General features: G+C 40.8%; 1 protein-coding gene and 1 long non-coding RNA gene across 4 annotated transcripts in view; one reads left to right on the top strand and one right to left on the bottom strand.

The window, feature by feature from the left end:
• RAB2A (RAB2A, member RAS oncogene family) overlaps positions 1–13,426 on the bottom strand; it is a 45,801-nt gene extending 32,375 nt beyond the window's left edge. The window contains exons 1-3 of the mRNA XM_052788679.1: positions 13,234–13,426; positions 13,009–13,140; positions 2,957–3,028 (exon numbers count right to left, since the gene is read on the bottom strand). Coding sequence (XP_052644639.1) covers positions 2,957–3,028; positions 13,009–13,054 — 118 coding nt within the window. The 5' untranslated portion in view covers positions 13,055–13,140; positions 13,234–13,426. The remainder of the gene's footprint in view (positions 1–2,956; positions 3,029–13,008; positions 13,141–13,233) is intronic.
• A 293-nt stretch (positions 13,427–13,719) lies between these two features.
• LOC128142523 (uncharacterized) lies at positions 13,720–25,862 on the top strand. Of its 3 annotated transcripts, XR_008235439.1 has the most exons (6): positions 13,720–14,008; positions 14,694–15,524; positions 15,770–15,875; positions 16,505–16,744; positions 19,740–19,827; positions 21,849–25,862. It is a non-coding gene; the product is annotated as an uncharacterized LOC128142523 (long non-coding RNA). The 3 variants fall into 3 exon arrangements; XR_008235438.1 differs by having other exon boundaries at positions 15,770–16,744; XR_008235440.1 differs by lacking the exons at positions 14,694–15,524; positions 16,505–16,744 and having other exon boundaries at positions 13,720–14,404.
• Positions 25,863–26,075: the final 213 nt, after the last annotated feature.

The raw sequence follows: 26,075 nt of genomic DNA, 5'->3' as shown, positions 1-26,075 counted from the left end.
CTATCAAGTTTTCATTAATCTATGCGTTGTATATCCATTATTTCAGAAAAAAATAAAGATCTGGTAGGTTAAGTTTTGTCTAAAACTGATCACTGTCTAGATTTGGACTGAAGTCTTCCAACTAAGCAGCCCTGATTTGAAGTATTCCAAACATCTCTTCAAAAGTTTGTTTAGAATATTTGGGGGGGCAGCGTTGCTTTCTGCAGCATGACTTTTGGGGAAGGGGGCAAGGAGGAACCACCCTCCTCCCCCACAGGGTATCAGAGCCAAATAAAAGCCGTGGGCCAAAGAACACTCTGCTCTCTTTAGCATCCAAATAACTTGCAGTAACTGTATGCAAACAAATTGAAAGAATGGAGGGGGAGGGGCAGAAAGGAGGAAGCAGGTTAATGACAATGATCTCTGAAGTTGATTGCAAAGCCAGGGGAAGGTCCTTGGACTACTACAACTGGCAACGCTGCAGGTATTACTTCATCTCAAAATGCAGATATAGAGCTGCTGATTTAAATCCAGCAGTCATCCTAAATATTTGGTTTCTACACACAACACCACAGAAAAATTAAAAGGATATTTATCCTTTTCCATCAAAATATCTGCTGAGGGAAAATTCTGAATTTGAAACAACACACCCAGTTTGATGGTAAGTTTGTTCTCTTAAGGAATAGAAGCTGTTCAGGTTTACAGTAAGGGCACGTCCTAAGGACAACAGGCAAACCAAATGAATGTTTACAGTGGTTTTTGTCACCCATATCTACCTACAAATGTTGTGGGGTTTTTTTTGCAGTTGGGTTTTTGTGTATGTTTGTTTTTTGTTGTTGTTGGGTTTGGTTGGGGGCGGGGGGGGGGGCGGGAGGGTTAGGCTTTTTTCCCCTGCAACCGCATCATGCAGCTTCTCCCTCCCTTCTTCATTTCTTTTAATAACAGATACTTCAATTCCCAAATGAAAAATAAATGGAGATGGCTGTTGCATTTTAAGTTCTTTTAGAGTACTATCACAGTTATGCACAATTCTGAGCGTAGCTCAAAGACAGAAAAATACCTGCTTCTATGCATTCTATCCTCCCTCCCCTCATCTTGTTTTCATTACAGGTAAAGTTTCTCTCTGAATTTCTTAAATCTTAAAGATAACATTTTAGGCTAGCTATACTAAAATTTGGGGCAGAATTTTGCACAACTCTAGATGAAATGTCTTTTTTCCAAATGTCCAATATCAGTTTCCCTTCTCCTCTCCCAAGCTGCTCCCAGCAGAAACAGATCTGCACTCCCATAGGCTGAAATCATTGTATTATATTGAAAAAGTTAGGCTATGTAACACAAGCCTTTTTATTCAGTCTAGAGGCTCTCAGGAGTTTTAACATCATCAGTTGGAAGTGCATTAGGTAACATCAACCCATCCCATCTTGCCCTGCATGGGCATTCATATGACTTTGAACCCACGTTCTTTATTTGTCTCTGTCTTTATCTGTTTGGGTAACTGGGAGAACCATTCTCCTGGCCAAACCACACACACATGCCCTATCAGTTTAGTGAAAGGAGGCTGCTTCCAGCCTATGACCCTTCTTCCCCTTTCCAAGCAGCTTCCCATGCTCCATTCCTACATCCCTCATTATGTTGCTATCTAGGTTCACCTCCTCATCCCACTAGCTTCGATTTCCACTCCCAGGTTTCAGCTAGGTATACGCCAGGCAAAGAACTGGCACTACGACCACCCTGCTGAGGTGAAGCTTCTTCCTACAGCCTATCAGCTTCCTGATGTGACAAGGCTGCCAAAGGCATAAGTGATACATAAGGTGTCATATATTTGGCAGGCCTAAAGAAGAAATGATGACAATAACTCACGCCTCCCTAAAGAACTCAGGCTCTTTATCCAGCCAGCCTATCTGCTGCCAAGACCTCAGAAATATCTGAGAAGTGATGTTAGCCTAAGAATTTGTATTATGTTAGACAGCCACACACAAGGTGCAGGAGGACTGTCAAGAGAGAAAGGGAAGCCATAATCAAACCACCTGATACATTCTGTTACATAAAGAATATTTGTTTATATTTCAAGCATCTATTTCAGTACTCCCAAACACAGGAAGCCTACCTATTCCACGGTACAAATTAAAAATAGAGACTAGGGATATATTTTGTGCAAGGCTCATCACAATTAGAGCTGAAAGGTTCCTTGAAATAACATCAAGAAGTTCAAAGGTTCTGCAACCTTATCGGAGACTAGGATGTGTTATGCTTAACAGTGAAACTCATCTGAAGACTAAGCTTGCCCACAGAATAATTTATTCCCACACTATTCCTCATATTTTGTGTGGAAAGATAAATAAAAGTTTGTATCATTTACTGTAGTTAGATCAGAGGCAATGCATTCTGTCAACATGTATTCATTTACTCTAGTACAAATATCAAATCATACCCAACACAAATGGTCCACATCCAATTGAGGAGCGGGAAGAAAAACCCCTGTCCCTTCCAAACAGGGAATACCATCACACTTCAATCCTTCTCTATCCAGAAGTTAGTCTTCCCAAATAGTAAATCTGTTTATTCATCTTTAAGGTTAACTTTGCTTTAGTTTATCTGTAACTTTTCTTCAAGGTTCTGTGGCTAGGCTAATATTGTATTCCCTTGTGAAAAATCTACCATTTGCATTACCATCAATGCATTTCAAGTTTGGCCTATTCTGCTTCCATGCCCGGTTTTTAGCTTTTCTGAAGAGACAGTTGAGATACTATAGGTATGAATTTTTTAAATTGTTTCAGATTGCACCTTCCCAATAAGAAAAAAAAAGACCTCCACTTGGCTTTATTAGCTAATAAATATTCATCAGCTAAAGATTCACTGCTACCTTAATACAGCACAAATCCTACATTACTGCAGCACAACAAACTCACAAATGCATGCTGAGGTAGGTACCTTAGCTGCTTAACCTTTAGCATTGTGGGGGACAAAAGAGACCTACCAATAGTGAGATCGTGAACTGGTTGAAACCGCTTGTCTGTAAACTGTAACAATAAACATGATTTCCCAACACCTAAAAAAAAAGAAAAGAAATTAGTTTTAAGCAAATTAATTAAAATCTGTTATGAACCAACAGAAATTAATTTAAGTGAATGTTATATGTTGTTTAAAATTCATTGCTGGAACTTGAGATACTAGATTTCACCTACTTTGAAGTGTATGCAACTTTTCATAACACAACAGCTTTTAAAGTTCCAGAAACATTAAAGTCAAAGCAGTTATTTTCGAAAATTGAACACAAATTAAGTCCTCTTTTGAAAAAGTAGTTCTGCTTTTAAAATTCAGCAGAAGAGTTTCCTAACAGACCTTCAAAGTAACATTTCACATCCTCTCCACAGTAACTTCAAGTCTTGCTGCTACTCCTCACAACCCTACATCTGCTTCCCCTTCAGTACTTTCAGCTTTCTTCCAAGCTAACTAGATCCTCAATAGCACCTCACTCCCATCTAACTCCTAATTTATCAGCTGAGGTAAGAGAAGTACATACATGGCTGCTTAAACCACTATGTGCTACTGCCCACCAGTTCCCAACAGGCCAAAAAATAGTCCGAGCAGAACAGCAACAGCTGAATTCACATTACAGCCAGACAACACAAAGATTGTCCTGCTCAGATCTCCTGATTTCCAGCCCAAATGGGTTAACTACTTTACATTACATGGACACTGGTCAGCAAATGGGCAATTTCTTCTGTATGTGAAAGCACAGTTAATGCCGTCAATAGGAGTACTCAGACTACCTAGATCTCTAAAGGTAATACTTTTTACGGTTAATCTTTCCCTGTTCTTTTACTTGGAGGGTCATTTTTCCTGTTCTGCTCAGTCAAATTTCGCATTTTCAGCCTTCTAAAACTTGACAGTCATACATTTGGTTTACATACATTTAAACTCTGAACTATTATCACGTAACATATAATACTGTAGCATTCAAGTTCCTGCTGTACTTTACTTTATCTGTCCAGCAAGATAAGGCTATTTTAGCCACACACTAGAGGTCAGCAACAGCTGATCAGAAGTGACATATCTGGTAATAAAAGATAGCAAACAAAGGATAAAGAAAAGAACCATACTGCAAGACACAAGATATGCATACCAGAGGTTTGCATAAAGTGACATTGATCTTTCTGCTACTAAATTCAGCAAAGTTTTTTAGTACGGTTTCGTGAGGAAACAAAGCCTACACAATCGTAATCACTGCCCACCTGTCATTTTGGTCTTAAAAAGCTAAGACCAGCGGTGAGTTTCAATCAAATCTAACAGAAATAGGAGACTTGCATTTAGTTTTGTCACAAAACAAGTTGTGACAAATTGATGACACTCTGAGATGAATGTATCCCAAGCGATGCAGCAATTCCAGCAGCCTAAGCCAGTTGTTGGTGCTGCTATCCCCACTCTCTTCCCTACTGCGTGTTTGTGCCCATTTCTCCACATGGCTTAGATGAATTCTGAAGCAATTTCAGTTGTCTGCTGGGTTAGCATGCAAATCTGACGATAAGACTGACAAAGCAAACAGAAATGGCTTAATGCAGGGTCAGACAAGCATGAGAGTTAGTTCAAATGAGGGAAGAGAAATGCAGCAACCAGCAGATCAACAGCTTAGAGTGGCATGGAACTACAGCCCAAGGCAAAGTTTGCAGCATCGGCCTTAACAGATCTCTTTTCTGTAGCTCTCTGGCTTATGATAGCAAGCTGTCAGAACAAAAGCAGCTTGCAAGCAGGTATAGATTTTGTCTGACAAAATTAGTGGACATAAGAGAAGTGGATGAGGAATGGGGGAGAGTGCTAGAGGCAAGAAAGAAACAGGGAGAAGGGACAGGCAGAATACTGGAGCTGTTGGGACAGAGAACACAAAACTCTAAGGGATCTTAAAAATATCAATAATTCTTCTACTCACAGAACACTTTATATATACAGAAAACTTTTATACCACCAATGAAATATAGCTGCCCCATCACAGAACATAATCACCATCTCATTTACAAAAGACAACCTATAAATCACACCAGAAATAGAATGTAGAATAGCTTTTGCCATTAACCTTACAAAGTGATTTCAGTATCATTGGATAAACCAGAACCTCAAAACTATCCAATATTCCTGCACAAATCTTACAAACATTAGAAAAATATTTCAAAACCTACTCAACAAAGTGACACTTGATTAGGTGTCGAAGCACTAGTTCTCAAATGGCAATCTGACATTTCTTCTTCTTGTAAGACTGGTGACCAGCTTGTTGGTTCAGGAGAATATACAAACACTAGCATCAGCTCAGCAAAGATGACAGACAAGCACAGCTCCTTTGATGCAAGCCCTGTCTCAAACTGGCACAAGATGACTGCACCTGTAGTTACTTCTGTGTAGCAGGCCTTTTAGGAGCAGACCACAGACTGATGGGTTCACACACAGAAACAGAAGAAATAACTAGTTTCTGTTTAATGCCATTCCTGCTACTTCAGAACCTTCTAGCAAAAAATATCTGGAAGTCCCTAAGTTTTGTACTGCTGTTGACTGAAAAAGAGGTTCAAAAAGTTGCAAACGAAGCTGTAGTACCTGTTAAGTTTAGGTTATAATCCATTTTAGATAGTACTTACAAATATTTTACTGCCTACATTTAATAGTAATATTTTGTTTTAATTTTATAGTTTTAAGACATTGCAAGTTTGTAACAGAAAAGTTCTTAAGAGAATAGCTTGTGGCCCATTCACTTCCAGAGCCTGAGCAGACTGCGCTATCATAGACAAAGCCAGCAACCTGTATCAGGAACAGGAGCTGTATATGAACTCCTGAGCAGTTTACCACCTTGTGACATAAACAGATGCTGCAAAGATCAATTAACAGTTGCATGGCAGCTAATTCCATGGCATACAGATGGTTTAAAGTAACTATACTGGTTAACTCTTACAGCGAAGTGGCTGTTTACCAGGTATCTCATTCACTTAGCACTATAAATCTTATACCTGAAATGAGGCAGACACTCTAGGAAAAGTAGAGCATGTCCTATGATAGTCAATTGTAGAACACAAAAGGGACAGATTCAGTTATTTATTAACTCATTCTCCATTTTACTGCCACAATTACTTTAATATAGCTTCAGATAAACCACCCTCAGAGAAAAAAATCTTAGTATCTTAAAACAAGAAATGAGCAGAGCTTGGATACACTTCAACAACAACCACAGTAAACAAAAGCTCTTGCTTAAGAACAAATTAAAACAATGGATTATGTGCACAGAGCAGCAGCATGCTTCTTTGCAAGTGCCTGTTCCAGGATCCCTTCAACACTTCTTAGTACCCAAACAGTGATGGGAAGTGGAACTTGCGCTACAGTAGTTTTAACCTCTGGCTCTGAATTTCAAACCAGCAGCCTGAGTTGGTTGTCCAAATTCCTCTGCCTCCCTTAACAGCTTCCTCTTTATCTGGATGCCGCTCTGCAGTCAACTTCCCTAGGCAAAGCATTGCCAGAGCTTTGCTATTGTCCACCTTGGCCCAGCCATGCTTCCAACACCTCCCTTCCTTATATCAAAGCTAGTGTTCATTTCACTGCTCAGCAAGCCAGAACAGCTCAGTGGCAAAAGTAACCTCTCCCTTCTCACTCATAAGGTTATGCAATGAGCTGAACCAAGAAACAGACCCAGCATAAAACTACAGTCACCCAACACACTAGTATGTGCATGAGACTAGGGCTACAAAATATATAGCAAAAGGAAGGGTTGTTCTTTTCAGTAGCAGGCTGCACTCATGGCAATTAAAAGCAGCTCTGGAACCATAGCACAGGTGATGATACAGCTGAGCCAGTTAAATGGCTTTTGCCAAGAGAGCTGACTTGCTTCTCCCCTTCCAGCTCCTGTGACTCCCTGTGAATAGGGCAAGGAAAGTTCAGTCATCAGCTGCAAAGTCAAAGGTGCACTACTGTCAACATGAGGAAAACTTCCAGGCTTTTCTTACCACTAGACAAAACTCATCAGTGTTCCTTCCACTGATGTTTGTTTGTCTTAGAAAGCTGATCTAGCTCAAAACTAAAAAAGCCTCAAAAAAGAGGGGGACAGAGGGCTAAGATAATTTCCTTACTTTTTCACATAAGCACCACTGCAGCCCAAGAAAGGTGACAGAGAAAAAGAACTGCAGTAGCAGTCATCCCAGCCTGGCTATCAAAACTGAATTCTGAAGACAAATATCTTTAGTTAATCTGCTAGCTGCCTCTGATGAGTAGACTCCCTCCTTCCCTCACAGTTCTACCTCCTTAGTCAAAATGGCTCTTACACTTTTCCAACCATACCTACTATTTGTTTGGTTTTGTTTTTTAAACCATCTTTGTGAGCTGAACTGGCTCTCTGAAGGATGAGACAAGCACTGATGGTGACAGCTAAGCAGCAGAACTTCATAGCTGAGACAAGGAGTGGTAACCAGGTCCACCCATTTTGGCAGCAGATAAACATTGGATTAACTCGGCCATCTCACAGAACTATTTTTTTTGTTGTTGCTTCACAAGACAGGGTGATCAATCAGCTCACCACCCACAGAGCCGAAGACCCACTCCCCCTTTGATATCTTGCTCTCACCAATCCCCCGAGGTCCAGTTTCCTCCTTTGAAAGTACTCCAGACCCCGGGCCAACTCAGCTGATTCAGCCACTAAGTAAAAAGTTAACCCCCAAAGCAGGTAGTTTTCTACTGCGTTAGCAGGTTGATTCAGCTCATGGTAGACTATGAAGGTCACCACAAGGTAAGGGAACCAAGACCTCTTCCTTTTACTTGTAATCAACTATGTCAGCTTGGATGCCCATGAAACCAAAGGCCCAATACCAAATGAACTGAAACAAACTTCCTGCTTCTCTTACCTCCCTGTAGAAAACAAACAAAAATCAATCTTTAAATAGGCTAAGGACAGTCTCAAACAACATAGATTTTAAAGACAACTCAGATTTAAACCAGGTAATTAAATAGTACAAATATCAAGATATATACCTCTAACCTGGCTTATGAGATACTTCTAGTTTTTTCTAGTAGTCTGCACAGCTTCCAGATGTTTCATAAGCCCTTTGCTTATCACAGCCCACAGCTCATTCCCTCCCTCCTTCCTTTCCAACCACAGCATCTTTATGCAACCCAGCAAAGTGCAGTAATGCCCTTTCACAGGCCTAAGCATAATGAGACATTAACCTAAAACAAAGATTTTTCTTAACCTCTTTTAAGCCAGTTATCCGTTAGTCAAAACTCTGTGATCAAATGGGAAAATTTTATTTAAATTAATAGGAAGGACAAACTACAAAATTTCAAACTGTCAGGTATAGAGCAAAGGGACTTCACATACCAATGTGAGCATGGACAAGAAGGGAAGAAAAATAACCTCCAAAATCCTTCACCATGACTACATAAGTTTGGGAAAAGTAATGTCATAAAAATGGCTTTTTAACTCTTTCAAAGATGATTCAGCTTCAATACTTAAATAAACATTGCTGTAAATTATTTACAACAGCGTATCTGAAGCCAATGATGTAAGTTTTCCCTCCTACATAAAAACTAGTGCAGATCTACAAACTGAAAGGAGCTGTTCAGCTTTATCACATTTCATTTAATATGGCACTACCCAACTGCTAACTGCAGGTTTTAAAAATAAATAAAAATTCTTTCCAAACAAAATTAAACTACATGAGTCTGTAAAAAAAATCTCTTTGTGTCCTGGATGATCACAAAAGACTTAGAAAACTGCCAGCCATTCATAATGAAATGGTTTTAGTCAAGGTTGGAGGGTGGGGTGGTGTTAGCGATTTTTTGTTGGGGTTTTTTTGGGGGTGGTGGTGGTTGGGTTTTTTAAATTAAAGATTATAATTAGTATGAGGGTACACAGTAACAGTCTCATGAAACCACCTGTATGGACATCTACTTACAGTTTGTTAATTCTAGTTAACTACTTCTAAGAGGCTAAGAAGATGTACTTATACAACACCTAATATCTGCTCTTTTAGGGGTGAAAGTAACATTGAAAGGGTCCTAAAGCAAGATATAAGTAGTGCAGATCAGTACTCTGGTTTTCAGTATGAGCAAGTTCTCAAGCTATCATGAAGTGTTAACACCAGCTCTAGTGGGATGAAAACCTGTTTAGCCAAGAAGCATTGTTACATCCTCGTAGAAAATAATGGCAAGAGGCTCTGGGCACGCACATTGCTAGGTAGTAACAGCTGCTGTTCCAGAACAAAGTGCAATGACACTAGAAACATTTCAGAAGGAGGACTGAAAAATAAAGCCAATTCAGTTGTTTAATTTCAACATTTGAGAACCTCCTAGTTCAAGTGAAATGGTTTACTAGACAGCTTAGAGAGTGAGGAGAATTAGATCACCAAGCAATTATATTTTCTTCTATCATCTTCCCCTAATAAGAATAACTTTGAGGTATTGTTGGTTTATAACCAGCAACTATCTGCTGAAATTGAAAGGCAAGTGAAAGTTCATTATGCAAGAAGCTCTGAGGGTTGCTGAACTAACACATTCAAGAAAAGCATAAGACAGACCTGCTCATGGAAGATGCAGCAACACTGATCATAAAGAGACATTTAGATGGGATATAACTGACAAGTTATGTTGGTGGCAAGAAATTGGACCACTGCAAAACTGGTATTTCAGGTATACTAAAGTTCAGTAGCATTCTCTGGTAGAATCTAGTAAATATACTCTAACGTAAGAAAATCCTGTTTAATGCATATTAAATATTCTGGGAAAAAAAAAAAATCCAGCTCTAGTCCTCACAGAAATCTTATGTATCATTCCCAGTTTATTCCTATGCGGTACACTGCTGGTAACAAAAATATTTAAGCAGAAAACAAGATTTCACCATCACACAGAAAAACTTTTAAGAAAAAAAAGTGACAGACTTTCAGTCACCAACTGCCAAAACAGGCAATACTAGTGTGCTAAGAGTGTTCAGATCAAAGTCCATCTTGACTTCAACTGGTGGCCAAAAGCTGACGTGTAGGGAAGAGTGGAAGAACACACCAACTCCTACCGGCAATCAACATGAAACAGACACTATCAGCCACAAGGCAAAGGTACAGCCTAAGCAGAATGCACCACATATGCTTCTAAATGCATTTGCAAACTCCTATAATGTTTTGGAAATATCCAGATCAGAAGATTTTTCCTGGTTAACTCTCACAGCAGCCAGTATTCCATAATACTTGTATTTTTCTCTTAAAGATACCAACTCCATGAAATTCTACTGATACAATGTAAAAGCCACCCAGATTTATGGCAACGTTGTTTGAGTACCTGGAAGACAGCCATGCCATTTCAGGTCTCTCCCACAACAGAAAACTAAATAGATCTTAAAACAGTTCTGACTAGATAGAAAAAAAACTTTTTTTTTTTTTTTTTAATATATAAAATGTAACAACCAGAATAGAATCATTCCCATGTTCATAAAGCTACTGTGCCTGAAGTACCAGTGAAAGAAAAAGTCACGGAATGTCAATGACCAATGAAGCAAGCAATGCAAGGGGACAAGAGCTGTTGAGCAAAAATCAGTCTTGCACAGTCAGTTTCTGTGGCCGTCATTTTAAGAGACTGAAATCATACTGAATTCCTGTGTTTAAGTAGATGAAAGCATGTGGAATCACAATTCAGAGAAGACACGTGCAGGTGTCTTGTATAACTGCAAGGGTTTTTCGTTGGTTTGTTTATGGTTCGCATAACCCACTTTGTTTTGTAGTGCTGAAAAGGAAGAGGAGCTAAATGTTAACATCTGTCCTCAGCTGATGCTGTCTTACTTTTCTCCTACAGTTTGTTTACAACTAACTGCTGAGTCACCAGGCAGTTGATCCATTTCCAAAGACTCTAAATCAAGCCCCAGAGACAAATTTCTTGATCGCTATGAGGATTACATGGCCTGCAAGGCCACTGGCATATCTTCACTGGTCGGAATGCTGTGGCAGACCACCACTGGAACTGAACAGGACAATCCCAATCCACTCCTAATTTCCATCAGCAGAGCTGTGAGTTCAACTGCCTTGGTCTGAGGAACAGTAGTAACACCTAAACCATCACAGTCATTTTGGCAACAAACTGTGCACAACATAAATTGGCTCTTCAGTACTAGCTATATTAGAATACTTAAAAAAGCTCATAGGAGATCTAAATAAAAGCAAAACCAACTTAACCACTATTGGCATATTTAATTCACTTCAAGAATGATCGTTGCAGTAGTTTTAATTAGCTTCCTGTAACAACTCTGAATAAAAGCCACAGAAATTTAAAAAAAAAAAAAAAACAAAAAAAACCAAAAACACAAACAGACGATAAACTTGTGAGCTGTTTTCTTCTCTGTTTCCTTTTTCTGTCTCACTCTTCCTATATTTGGCTCTTAGGCAGCTGAAACAACTTCAGAAGTGACCCACATCCACTCTGTATTTCACATTTCAAGCAACTTAAATGCAAAAGTGCAGCACAGACGATTACACTGAGGATATTTCATTGTAAAAATCTAATCAGTATACGATCAATGTACCAAAGCCATTGTTTGCTGCCATCTCTACCACTTTTAATGATTATAGTTTTCAGAGATGCACCAGGATTGGCCACCTGTTCCGAATCCTGCACTACCATTTTGCATCACCCTGGGCAGACAAACTTCTTCTTACTTCCCCTGAATCTGCGCAGGTAATCTCCTGTCCTCTGGTTTAACGAGTTGTCCCTCACCTAAATACTTGAGAAAAATCAGAATTTTTGCTTATCATCTACAGCCTAATGCTTCCAACACCGTCATTATAGCTGTGATGCATTTCTTAATATTCATTTGTACTACAGCTGCTACTGCAGCAGCCTAAAAAAGCTTCCAGGGTTTAAATGTAGGTTTAAAAAAAGACAGAATGACATAGTAGTTTCATCCAGCGTATTTAACAACCTCACGTGTTATGCGACTGTAATGTATAATTATAGTCTAGCAACAGATAATTTGGTTCATAGGTATGAAGTACAATTATGCAGGTATCCTTAGAATAGCATGTAAAATGACAGCTGTGTCATCAAACTTATTAAAGAAGGCATTTATTCAGGTATGAGGAAAACAAATAGAAAGACGCACAATACACAGGCACAGTAGTTAACTATGTTAGTTAGCTTGTCCTGACAACAGTTTGATGAAAGTATGCTACTTATATCCACACTGTGCTGAGGAAGCACTGAATGTATTGGCAAAGAGGCTTCAAATAGCAATTCCTATCAGCATACGGTTACGTCTGCAGCATTCGCTAAGCGTTATTATTTGTTACACAGCAGCCAATGACAAATTGAACGCAGCAAGTTTTTAAAAAGTGGCAAGCAAATGGGTGAGGAAGAGACCACAGAAGCAACTTGAAGCATCTGGGAAAGCAGTGGTCAAGAAAAACAAACGAAAAAAAAAATAGTCCCCGTAAAGGAGAAGGAAAGAGCCAGGGCTTTAGTTTTCCTCTGACAGCACGTCTTGACACAGTTTGCTACAGCACCTCCAGCCGGGGCTGGAGAGGGCATCCTTGCAGCCCGAGCCGAAGGTACCTCGCAACAGTGGTCTCGGTGGCCCCTCACCACAAAACTGCGGGACGTGCCACCTCTCCGGCCTCACTGCCGCGGGGATGCAAGTAAAGGGCACTGCCCAGGTGCAAGTTTTGCAGTGACAGCGCCTTCTCCCCCGCCGCCCCCCCGCTCGGATGCCGCAGCCAGGGGCGTGACACAGCCCGACCTGCCCCGCGGCCTGTCAGCCGGGCCCGGCGGCGGCTGTCAGGCTTCCGGGCCTGGCGGCGGGGCCCAAGGCCGGCGGGCGCGGAGCCGCCGAGAGGCAGGCCGAGGCCCCGGGCGGGGCCCAGCGCAGAGGCGGAGGGGGGGGGGGGGAGCCGCCTCTTCGCGCAGGGCCACCACGTCGACGACGCCAGCACTGCGGAAATGGGAGCGGGGAGCCGGGCCCTGCTCTCCGCTCCGCCCGCCCCCCGCTCTCCCGAGGCGGCCTCGCCTCGCCTCCCCGCCCCCGCCGCTTACCTGTGTCCCCGATGATGATATACTTGAAGAGATACGCGTAGGCCATGGCCGCCCGCTCCCCGGCTCGCCGACTCCCGCTCGCTCCTTCCTGACGCCCGCGCTCCGCCCCCGCCCCCGCTGTCAGGGCTCGCGCTGCGGAGAGGTGCAAACGGTTAACGGCCGCCGGGCGGCGGCCCGCTCCCGCCGGGCGCCTCTGCGGGCAACCGCTCGCTCGCTCGCTCCTACCTCCGCCGGCGGGCTCGCTGGGTCGCTGACTGCCCTCCCGCCGCTCCCCGAGGCGCCGGGGAAGGCAGACGCGGCGGCGGGAAGAGCGGGCGGCGAGAACAATAACAGGCGCCGAGCGGCCCCGGAGCCCTCCGGCAAACGTCACGCGCCCACCTCCTCGCTCCGCTCCGCTCCGCCCCCGACCCGGAAGTGCTGAGCTAGCGGCTGGCCCGGGGCGCGCCACCGCCTCCCGCCGGCGTGGGGGCGGGGTTCCGCCGCCGGCCCCGCCCCCGCCCCGCCCCCCGCCGCGCCGCGGGGCTGAGGGGAGGCGGCGGCCCGGAGCCGGGGCTCTCCTCGGGGCGGGTGTCGTGGCGGCGGGCGCTCTCCCCTGCCGCGGGGAGGGGGAGAAGGCCGCCTTGCGGGGAGAGGCGGGGGACAGGGGAACGGAGGCGATCGGGCCTCCGTTAGGCGCTGCTGAGCCCCCGGGTTGCACCGGGGTCGGGGGTGCCGAAGCGCTTAAAGGCCGTTTTCTGGCGGAGAGGATCCGGGGCAAAATGCTTGCGCTGAGGCTGCGAAGCCAGCTCTGAGCCAGGGAAGCCTCTAAGCGCAAGCGCTGGCGAGCAGTTCTGTACAAGCTTGTTTTCATCACTTACCAGACCCGAGTTGTGGCTCGCAGAGGGTTTTTTCTTTTCCGTTGCTGTCCTTCCTCACTGAAGTGGAAGCAGTGAGCCAGGAAGGTAGCCTAAGTTCGGAGCTCCCGTTGAGGATTTTCTGCTTAGAGCTCACAAATGGACTGGTGAGTTGGAAGAACTTGAAGGTCTTCCTTAGTCCGAGCTGCCTCACGAAGTGTCCCGTGTACCCGGACCTTTGGCCCTGGAGCAGTCAAAGGTAGCTCGGCTCACCGGTCGGTTCCACGCCGAGGCTACGTCAGACGCCCAGCAATGGTGGTGTGGTAGGACACTGGTCGGGCGCTAAGGCCGATGATGCTTTAGGGAGCCCTTCAGCTCAGCTGCTTGTTGACTGTGAATCGGTCGGACTGTTGAAAAGCCGTTGGCATTTTCTTCATGTGAGCTCACAGGTCTGCCATTCCGGCTGTACCAGTCTGGTAGCTTTTAGCTTTATAGAGGTTTTATATTTGTGGAGCGTCAGGTCAACAACGTGGACAACATTGAATTAACGCCGGTTCTAACAGGTGTGCATCTAACTTACTTGTAAAAACCTTCAATAAAGCTGATTGTGCCCAATCCTGTCTCCATATTTCATGACCTGAAAAACAAAATTAAGCTTATTCTTTTTTTTATTGTCCTCTTCCCTCTGGACATGCAAAAAAAAATGATAGCTATAAAGAGAAAGGAGCTTCTTTATATATTATAAACATTATATCTACCTTTTCCACATGAAAAAAATCATGTTTTCCATGTTCCCTTGTCAGTCATTTTTCTCCTCTTTTTTTTTCTTTCCCTCCTCCATACTTCTCCCAGTTTCTCAACATTATTTGTGAAGCGTGGAGTCCAAAATAGCAGTTCAAAAGAGTCATATGAGTATCTCCAGTCTTGCTCCTCTCTGAATGTGATTTGTTTTCTTTTTTTTTCAACAGCATCTGAATTTTATTTTTCATTCTAGATTGCTATTCTAGATGGCTACTACCCAAATGTATCTATATGTTTGGTATCTCTTTATTAAGCACTGTTTTTCCCTTTGCTAAATTTCAGTAGTTTTGATCAGGGCCACTCAGTTTGTCAAACATTTGATTGTTTTCTTTTTATTCCATCTCAGCCATTTTGTTACCCAGGTTATTCATAAAAATACTGAATAGGTCTTCCCTGGACAGGACAGAGCGTTGGAAAGCGGCATGTGAAATTTTCTCCTGCTTTAAAAACCCTTTACACACGGAAGAAAGCCACTTTCCCATTATTTTATGTACAAGAAGTGAAGTTTCAATATAAATCTTTGTTAATTAACAATTCCTATGCAGAATGAGTTTTCTCAGAAAAACAGGGGTTTGCCTTGTTTCCTATGGAGGTCAAGGTTCTGTTTTCACATATCCGTCTATGGGGGAGGTCTGCCTCTATGTTCCCTGTCCTAATAATGATCATGAAAGCTGGCATTTGGACGGAGTAGAGTACCTTGGCTGAAGGAAAAGCTGCACTTGGGGTCAGCGGTTAAACCCAATCAAGAATTCACACTAAAACAAGTTTTCCTAAGTGCTCCCTCTATAGGTAAGTCCTTCAGCTGGCGTTCACGCTCTTCACATGGGTTTGTGTGACCTCAACCACAGGAAACAAAGCTGCAGGAAACCAGGCTGCAAGCAGGTAAGATTTCATCCAGTACAAGTGAGGGCTGCTGCTAACAGAGATGGGGCAGCTCTGCCCCCACTAACCCGCTCTTGGACCCTCCCTTGTTCTGGCACTACGAGAGTCGTCTTGCTGGATCGGGGAACTGGAGTGGCTAAGCTTTAATTTTTCTATATTAGCTTTCAGGCAAATCCATTCTTGTCCCACAGCCACACAAACTATACTTTTGTGTGCTCTGACATGCTTTTGTATGTTTTTGACAGCTTTGCCAGATGGATCAGACCTCTGCCCAGCAGCCCTCACTTCTCAAAGAGGGTCCCATGGATGTGAAGGCTAAAGCCCATTCTGTTACACCAGTCACACTGACAGGTATTGACTCAGTCTCCTCTCCTACAGGACCCTCTCCCTTGGCTGTAATGGGAAATACGAAGGAGAACTGTGTGGGCTTCTGTGTCCTTCATCTTCTCCTCCAGAGCCCTGCAGTCACTCATGACATGCTCCAAATCTCTGCTGGTACTATCAGATATTCCTACACGGTTGAGCCACAAAGGGTGTTACTCTGAGGGCTGGTCAAGCCTTGGCAATCTCTCCTCAACATCCCAGGGTAATAAGTTTCAAGTGTATTTGATGGGGACAGACTTTTTAATAGGGCCTGTAGCGACAGGACAAGGGGTAATGGTTTTAAACTAAAAGAAGGTAGATTCAGACTACATATAAGGAAGAAATGTTTTTGCAATGTGGGTGGTGAAACACTGGAACAGGTTTCCCAGAGAGGTGGTAGATGCTCCATCCCTGGAAGCATTCAAGGTCAGGTTGGACGGGGCTCTGAGCAACCTGATGTAGTTGAAGATGTCCCTGATCATTGCAGGGGGGTTGGACTAGATGACCTTAGGTCCCTTCCAACCCAAACCATTGTGTGATGCTATGATTCCGTGATTCTGTTTACCTCACTGATGGGATTTGGTCACTTTTAGTTTCCAAACTATGTGATCTTCTAGATTTCACGTTTGACACAAGCAGAATTGGCCTGGAGTGATTGAATTAAATCTGATCAGAAAAGGGAATTTCCTTTTTCTAAAAGTGCAGATTGCTGATGGGGAGAAAATACAGACACTGCAGAATTTCCAGTGAAATGAGTGGGTATCCTTACTACCACTGCTTAGCCATCGAACAGCCTGCTGATGTGACTGACAGTTCAGAGAGAAGGCAGCCCTACCTGTTTCTGCTTTGGCAGCCTGGTAAGTCAGACAGGTAACCAGCTTGCAGGTGACCCATGTGGCAGGGCTATGCCACGCTGACTGGCTCTGTGGCTGTTCGGCTTGGGTCAGCAGCTGCACAGTGAACAGATAGCCAGGCCTCTTCTAGTTAGCCAGGCAGCCGGCGGTGCTGGAGAAGCTTTGCATGTGCACATCTGTGGAGTATTTCAGTCACTTGTGATGCTACTGTTGGGATATTTTTGGAATCAGTGTTTGCTAGAGGCTTGCAAGGATAACATGCGAGAATTTGTTTCTTGTGCTATGCCATGGTAAATACAAACTAATTTGCTGCTGGATAAGAGACTATATACCTAAGTTATTGAGTGTTATCATCTGTTCTGCAAATCTGAGATGCCTCCAACTAGAGATTAAATTATTTTCCTCCAAGTTATGTTTAACATACATTTGTTTAAATGTTATTAAGAGGCATGTAGGTAAATAGGTAATGTATTTTTTAAAAATTTTTACCTCTCACCTGTCTAAATTTCTGTTTTCCGGAGAAATGCATATCTTCTTCTGTTAAGCATTAGTACTTTAACATAAGGCTACCATGGACTCAGTCTCACTTATTAAAAAAATTATTAGCCAGGAGATATAAAAGAAGCAGTGGTTATTCAATATTGAAACATAATGCTTGCGGAAGGTTGCTTTGCTTTTGGTTTTTTGTTAATGTTCTCTTGAATAATACATGTTACCTGTTAGTGATTTTATATAACATGCTCTTTAGAAATATGATGAAATATTTCACTAAGATGACAGTATTGGGATAATATTCTGGCAAATTTGATACACCTGAGAAAACTAGAGTTTGCTCTTTTTTCTATGTCACTCAGTTTTTCCCTAAATTTCCATCATTTATCACTGTGTGAACTCATTTAGGGTTTATAGCAAAGCCTTAGGCTTTGCAGGATCCTTACCACTAACAGTACTGTTTAGGAAAGAGCCATGGAGACATCCAAAGCTTCAGGTGCTCTGCAGAGCAAAGCATTAGATGGGAATTTTTTATGGAAACTAAAACACAAAAGCAGAACCCTAGCGTAATATTTGAATACAACCACACTTTAATTATAATTTGCATTGTATAATCATTTAACTGTTAGAAGTCAATCTTTGCCCGCTTTTCAGTTTAGCTTAAAATTTTTTAAATCATGCCTTTGTGCTGTTAAATTATTTATACAGATGCTGAGTAGGAAATGTTATTTCCTGGTGCCTGGCTTTATAATCTGTCTGTATGTACTTTTTCTGAAAGTTTATTGTATGCTACAGTTTATCTTATTTATGAATTTTATTTAATAATTTTTAGAAGATTAGCTTTGTATTTTACTGTCCTGGTTTCAGCTGGGATAGAGTTAATTGTCTTCCTAGTAGCTGGTACAGTGCTATGTTTTAAGTTCAGTATGCAAAGAATGTTGATAACACTGATGTTTTCAGTTGTTGCTAAGTAGTGTTTAGTCTAAAGTCAAGGATTTTGCAGCTTCTCATGCCCAGCCAGCGAGAAAGCTGGAGGGGCACAAGAGGTTGGCACAGGACACAGCCAGGACAGCTGACCCAAACTGGCCAACGGTGTATTCCATACCATGTGACGTCATGTCCAGTATATAAATGGGGGGGAGTGGGGGCGGGGTATCACTGCTCGGGGACTGGCTGGGTGTCGGTCGGTGGGTGGTGAGCAATTGCACATTCCAATCCTTTTATTATTGCTGTTGTCATTTTATTAGTGTTATCATTATCATTATTAGTTTCTTCTTTTCTGTTCTATTAAACCGTTCTTATCTCAACCCACGAGTTTTACTTCTTTTCCCGAGTTTCTCCCCCATCCCACTGGGTGGGGGGGAGTGAGTGAGCGGCTGCATGGTGCTTAGTTGCTGGCTGGGGTTAAACCACAACATTTACCTAAGCAACAAGGCAATATATAGCATATTTTATTTATTATAAATGTTGAGAATGGGAGCCCACCTCATGTGGAAATACACAGAGCAGATCCTGCAGGAAGGCGGTCAAATGTATATAAATCTCAATGAAGATCTGCCTTTGGAAAGAGAATTTCTGGGTACCTGTTAAGCATAAAAAGTGAACAGCCCCTTGTCAGCTGTTCTAGTTTTTCCTTTATTTATAGAAGATCTAGGATATTTTGAGGTCTTACAAGTTCCATCATAGAATCCCTTTTAGATGTTATTAACATTAGGGACTATAGGGACAACCTGGCCTATTGATAAATCCTCTGAAATGATCATAAAATAATCATTATGTTAATGGCATAGAGAAAGATTTGTCAACTGATCAGTGTAGTACCTCCTCCTTCCAATCTAGGATTTTAAGAGTCTAGTACTTTGGTTTTAGGTTCATAACACTTTCCCCTGTCCCAAACTTGTAAGCCAAAGTAATGGTAGAAGCCCATGTAATGTCTTTGATGTGCAGCATCAAGCAGTGGTATTTACTAACGTTTTATTTCATTGGTGGTGAAATTATAATTTACTTTCATAGTGGATTATCAGAACCACCACCGATGCTGCATTCTTTTTTTTTTTTTTTTAACTTTCTCTTTAATATGAGTTAGATGGCATTTATTTATTTATTTATTTATTTAGTTGGTTAGTTAGGTTAGTTCTCTTGCAAAATTGGCATATCATTTGTTAGGTCTGTTTTTGCAAGCATCTTGCATGTTCAGATACATCCTTGAGATGTGGGAACAGTTCTCATTTGCAGCCAGAGAGCTGCTGAAGTTGCTTGTTGTATTGACATTTAAATTTGCTGGTGCAATGTTTCTGAAAGAAATCCTGAAATTCCCTTTTGGTTTCTGACCCACTCATTGATGAGTGTCTCTTATGTGAAGTGTCCCAACCCACATGCTGGACTTTATAGCCCAGTCCAGTGATGAAATTCCTTTTTTCCCTCCAGTTGCAGGGCTTGGGGATACTTGATGTTGGCAATTTGAGGTTCTCATTCGTTGTTTGTGTTTGGTTTCATTTTGTGACAGGGGCATTTGGAAGCATCAGCAAGGGCTCAGATGTATTTGGTCTCTTTTTTGGTCTTCTGTGGATAGAAATCTGTGTTCCCCTCCTCTAGTCAGTCTGACAGATTGTTGTATATCTTGAATGGGTGATTTCATGCATACTTACTGTTTGCACAGAAAGAAGGGAGCAAATTAGTCTTTTAATTTCCAGTCCTCCATCCCTTGGGCTTCATAATAGGATTCTCACTTGTGGAGCTAGAATATAGGCTTGTCATCCATGTGTTTTTTAATCTTTGCCTTCAAGAAAGTTAGCATGGCTTAACATCTGAATGATGTAAACCTTTACACATTGACTGGTTTGCTAGGTATGTAATTCGTGACATATAGCAAACACATTAGGATCTCTATTTTTTCATGCCATTTAGGCCCAGCGTGTGGGAAGCAGCAGAGGCTGTATACACAGAGAACAACAGGATGAGGAGGGGCAGAGCAGCAGGTATCTGCTGGACTCTGGTATGGGTGGTCTGGAGCAAAGAAATGAAAATGCTTAGACATTCCCACACAGGTATGAGGAGAGTGAGTGCAGGGAATAGAAAGAGTAGTGGTCTCTGGGCTGGGAGAAGTTGGGGATTGGAACGAGAGAGGATCTGGGGCAATATGAGAAGAAAAACCTCCAGTGAGAAGTTGGATAAGAGGACTGGAAGACCAGGGGTTTTCAGGCCAAAGAGCTGAGAAATTAAAATTTTGGAGCGGAGAAGTGGGAAACTGGAGACTGGGCTTCTGAGTAGAGTACCTAGAAATACGTGCCTATGAAGGATGTGCAACTTGGGCTCTGAGGGTCCTAGTCCAGGCAGCTTTGGCTAGGATTTCAGCTAACACCTGGAATGTATGCACAGAGGCTGTTTCCCCGCCCTCTTCTGTAGCTTCTGTTTTTCTTTCAGAAATACAGCAATTTTACTAATGCCAATTTGTATGCTTTTAAAAGACCCAAGCTAAGTTACATTGTTGCTTCTGAGCTGGTGAAAAAACATTTGGAAATTAGTTTCTTTTTTAAAGCTTTTATTTAGAATAGTGGTGTATTTAACTAACAGCTTTAGTTAAATGCTATTAGCTAAATGCTAAAAATAAAAGTAATGCATTCTGAAAGACAACATGTTTTTCTGATCACTGTAGTTATTGAATGTTTTATTCCAGATCAGCTACATTGATAAATAATCTTGGGGAATGAAAAATTCAGTTTTAATAGCTTTTTTTTTTTTCAAAAGATAATCTTGAGTCTACATTTTCAAGCCAGAGCGACAAAAAGTAAAAGTATAGTTCTTCAGTTTCCCAGCTGTATTCATATTTTAGGTTTTTGCACCCGTGGAAATATTTACATGACCTCTGCTTTATCCCTGTTTATTTACTAATAGCCTTTGCCACTGTTATCACTGCACCCTATTTTTCCTTGCAAATAACCTTGTTTTTCACTGCCTTGACATAAAAATAAACAGTTTGATAAAACAGCAAGTGATAAATTTTAATACACTTTTCCCATAAAAACTGGGAAAACAAAAGGATCCTTGAAATAACCTTGAAATGGCTAACAGACCAACTGAAAAGATACGTTGATTTTTTTTGTGTTTTCTCAGGAGCATTAAAAAATGTGTGCTTGTGTAACAAGAAGCACAAAAGCATGGAGTATTAGTGCTACACAGACAACGTCAGAGATCCATGCAGAAGTCTGCTTAAACTGGCATAAAGGCAAATTTTCAAGATTTTTTTACTTTAGAGGCAGAGTTTTTCCTAATTTTCTTTAGGTCTCTTTTTGAAATTGTTTTGGCAATGGTTTGATAAAGAGGAAATGGAAGGTAAATAAAGTTACTGCACAGGCTCACAGGAAGTGAAAATCATGAAAACTTCCTGTTTACTCATAGCAAGAAGTGAGACAACTTTAAGGAAACTGGTTTACTTAAAAAGGAATAGGAGTAGGCAAGCCTGGTCACATTTTTTTCAAATTGAAAATATTTTGGTCTGAAAAGGTTAAAAAGAAGCTTTTTTTAAAAAAAAAAAAAAATCTACCACCAAACTTCTTTTTTTCAAATTTTTTTCTTCTTTTTCTCTTCTAATAGTGATGATTTTTTTCTTTTTCAGACACCTCCATTGATGTCTTTTGGTGGCTGTAGAAAGTAAGGAACTGTCTAAGACTCTGGAAGTCAGCAGAGTTGCTAAAGGATTTGAGTTGAGGAAATCTTAGTGTCAGCACCGCAGAAATGATCTTCTTCCAGCAAGATATTAGCAGATAACCTACCCTACATTTTTGTCTAAAAGCACATTAGTTAAACTTCATTAAACCTTTCTTCCAGAATTAATTTGGCATAGCTTAATTTACTTTTGAGTTTAAGGCCACTTCAGATTAAGAGTAGTTTCATTCTGAGTAAGCGTCTGCACAGGAATTTAGTTAATCCACATCAAATTAATTCTGATTTATATACTTGAATACACTCTGTTGACAGGCTCAGTGTTAACAGGACAGCTAGCAGCCGATCCAAACACACAGTGAGCGACTATTCCCTAATAGCAATGTCTGGTAATTCTAGTGAAAATGCTTGTAGCTAAACCATAGCTAAAATGATGTTAATAGGCTTTAAGTTCCTACTGAAAAAATTTAAAATTTATCAAACCAAAATAGCACAAAACTAGAGGTTTATTTCTCTTTTAAGTACTTCTTCATTGTGCATTCCACTGAATAAGCTCCATCTTAAGTATTTTAAATTAGAAGATGTTTTACTTTAACAAATACATATGTAGGCTCCTTTTGTATTCAGCCTTTGTGGATGTAGAAGGCAAAACATGCTTCTGCATGTATTTCCCTTCATTTAACAGTAAATTTCAGAACTCCAGCCTTCTTAAGGTTATTTGAGCAGTTTCCCTCGCTTGTCTTCAGGCTGTGAAGGTCACACCAAAGCTGTTATGTCTCACATGAGCTGTGCCATCATAGCCTTACATCGTAAGCTAGAAAGTCTTTAATTCCACAGATCAGAAGGTGGGCAAGTGTTAAGTTTTTTCTCGTCATTCAGCTTCCTATATCCATTCACACACTGGCTGAGAAAGGTAAACAGTACATCCTAGAAAGGCAAAAACCCCAAGATAATGAATTGTAATACGGCAACACCCCCCACCCCATCAGCTTGCATTCATTTCAGACAGCAAATTATTAGGTGTTCAACTTCTACATGTTTATTGAGAGTATCTTGTTGCTCTGATCTTGAGATATCAAGTAGTACAAAATTTTGGATGTCAAGGATTCTGTCTTATGTTTCATGGCAATAATTATAGGAGGAAAGTAATTCTCCTGGTTCCAAGATGCCGTTTATTTTTCATCAGATTTCTCTTTGGCGGAGGGTTTCTTCTTTTATACTTCTACAGTTTACTGCTATACCACTTAAAAAAGGGGGTTTTCAATTATTTCTAGTCCACAAAAGGAAAGAAGAGTTGTATTGCATCTTGACTTAAGGAGGCTCTTGTCTGCTAAAACTTAAATTCAGATGATATCACTAGCCACTGTAATTCCATCTTTTTTAATAGTGAAGCTTGTTTAGTTTTACAGCCTTCACGTCATCATAATTACTTAGCATAGAAAATGCTTGCAGTTTTCAGCAGTGCTGAGCCTTCATCACCATAAGGCTTGCCCTGTGGTGTGTTGACAGTCCTCTTCTCCAAGGCCTTTTCCTATTTAGCATTTTTTCCCTGCTATGTTTCTCAATCCTATTTGTATTTTTTTCAGAATGATCTTTATTTATTTTATGTCGTCAAAAAATACATGAAAATTGACAAAATGACCTTCTGGGTAACAATTTCAGTCATGGTATTTTTTCCCATGTTTTCAAAAGGTAAGATGACCAGTATCTTTGCAGAACTCTTTGGTACTGTAGGAAAAAAATACACAGTATATAGTACTCCCTAGTATGAGCACAGAGTGGTCCACAAACTATGAAAAGTAATTTAGTGATTCAGAAATAAAACAGAACTTGCTCCTTTTAGGAAATCATCAGCCCTGTAACAACTGGCTAAGGTGATATAACAACAGAGTCAGCATGGTAGCTTATGCCCAGTGGGGACTGGGAGCCTACTCCTAGTACTACTTCTACTAGTTTTCTTTGACAGAGGCAACGGAGGAGCATACAGGGAAGAGCCTAAATTAATTTTTCCATGAGCAACAGTAATGTGGAAGTTTTCCATAGTTCTTCTTGCCATGCACATCAACCCAGCTGCATGATAGGGAAAAGCAGAACTGTCCCTGACAAAAAGAGAGGAGCATACAGCATAAATTCTTTCTGCATTAGCAGTCAGGCCATAGCCATCCTGTCTGTTGTGTATACTCTGTGTAACATAGAGTTAATCAGTCTTTACTTACTCACTAAATGGGGTGCTTCCATGGTGCATCACACTTAACTATGCTGAAGGTATGCAATAAAGTTATGCCATGTATTGGGAATGCAACTTGTCTTGGCACAGAAAAAAACAAAACAGCCATCCTTTCCCAGACAGGTATGGCAGCACTAATCTAATTCACGTGAGTTAGACTAAGTAGAGATCAAAGTATTTGTATCCTGATAACTCAAAGCAAGGTATTAAAACAGTTCCCTTAAGTGAAAGCAATGAAAATGTATAGTTCCTCTAGTATAATGTCAGTTGAAGCAAAGAGAAAACACAGAGAAAAGTTTATGACAATTTTAATATTTATGTCTAACAAAAATGAAGGAAATGATGCAATATCCAGTTTAAGTAGTACAATGTCACATATAAAATAAAAACAACTGTTTTGGAAAAAATATGTTGATTACTGTAGACAATGAAAGGAAGAAGAGAAGAGAAAGAAAACGGAAAGGTAAGTACAGATCAATTATACAAATGGACTGGTTTCCAAAACAAACGGGTCATACAGAGATTCATAGGCTTGTTAACATTTCCTAGTAGATTCATCCCTAATTTGTCTGTATTAAGACTGCTTCTCTTTCCACTTTTACTGGAAAGAAAAATTGTAATTGGGACTTTTTGGAGCATGAACTGGTTGGGTTTGCTGAACATTCCATCTACTCTGTGGCTCATTCTTTCAGCTTTCATCCTTATAAGTTGGATTTTCTGTCAGTAATTTGCATTTGAATTATGAAAAATTACTGAAGATTTCATTGTACTTTCTTACATGAAAATTTTGCTATAATGACAACAAGCATGGATATTTTGTTTTACATAAGTCAATTTAGAACATGGAATTGTCCCATTGTTTGGAATAGTTCAGTAGTTCAGCTTTACAAGGGCTAAGTTCACGAGTGTCTCTTAAAACATGCAAACATTTTATCCTACACCTCAGATAAAGATCAAATAGTTTTAAATACCATACTTGCAGTAAGCAGATGTTTGACTTTATGTTGTGAGTTGAGTAAATTCCATGCATTTTTTTATATATAAGTTGGGCTCTGCCTTTTCTGCCAAAGGAATTACAGAGGTCTAACTGATGCTTAGTAATGCATGTGATCTACCTGAGTTTTAGAGAAAAGTAGACTTGAACAGGTAAGCCAGCCAGTAAGAAATAGTACTTTGCTGAGCCTTATTTTAAGGTAATTATCTTGATCAGAATTGAAATTCTGTTAATTCTGTCTATTGAATGGGAAAAAATGAAATGACAAATTTAACTCTCATGAGTGCAGTTCTGTGAGGGGAAAAATACGTTACCTATTATATGTTTATTCAGAACAAATTCCTGTGGTTAGTATCATATTTGATAAACAGAAATTATATAAATCTGAAGAAAGCTGTGACTCAGTATACATGCTGGTTTATATTTAGGATAAATGTGAAACAAAATGATGTGCTAGAGAGGATTCAAAGCACTTTTGGCCAAAGTACTGCCACAGACTGGAAGACATACAAGGTGTATCTCTGTGGCATTAAAACACTTTGGAAATGTACATGTGATGTATCGGGAATAAATGGGAATAACAACATTATTTCAGAATTTTAGTATCTTTAAAATTGACACAAAGAAAGATATACTCATCGTTCCTCAAACCTCCTTCAAATCATATGCATGAAGCACTAGATGTTACTATTAAAACTGTAACCGTGCTTTCCAGGAAATAAATACAGCTGTCTGCAGTAAAGGTTCCCTGACTTAATTTTGTCATGTGTATTATCTTCTTTATTTATGAGAAAATCTTTTCTTCTGTCAGAAAACATATACAGTCCTTATCCTGCTCTTTTGAAAATAGCCAGTTAACTGTATCTGATATTTCTTTGTATTCTGCCTCTAATTTTCAGTACTATTTAAGAACAAGCATTTTCAGTATTACAGTAATACTTCTTACAAACTGTTGCCTC

This window comes from Harpia harpyja, chromosome 5 (assembly GCF_026419915.1).
Source record: "Harpia harpyja isolate bHarHar1 chromosome 5, bHarHar1 primary haplotype, whole genome shotgun sequence".
Lineage (NCBI taxonomy): Eukaryota > Metazoa > Chordata > Aves > Accipitriformes > Accipitridae > Harpia > Harpia harpyja.
Note: the sequence above shows the minus strand (reverse complement) of the source record. Positions and strands in the feature narration are given on the sequence as shown.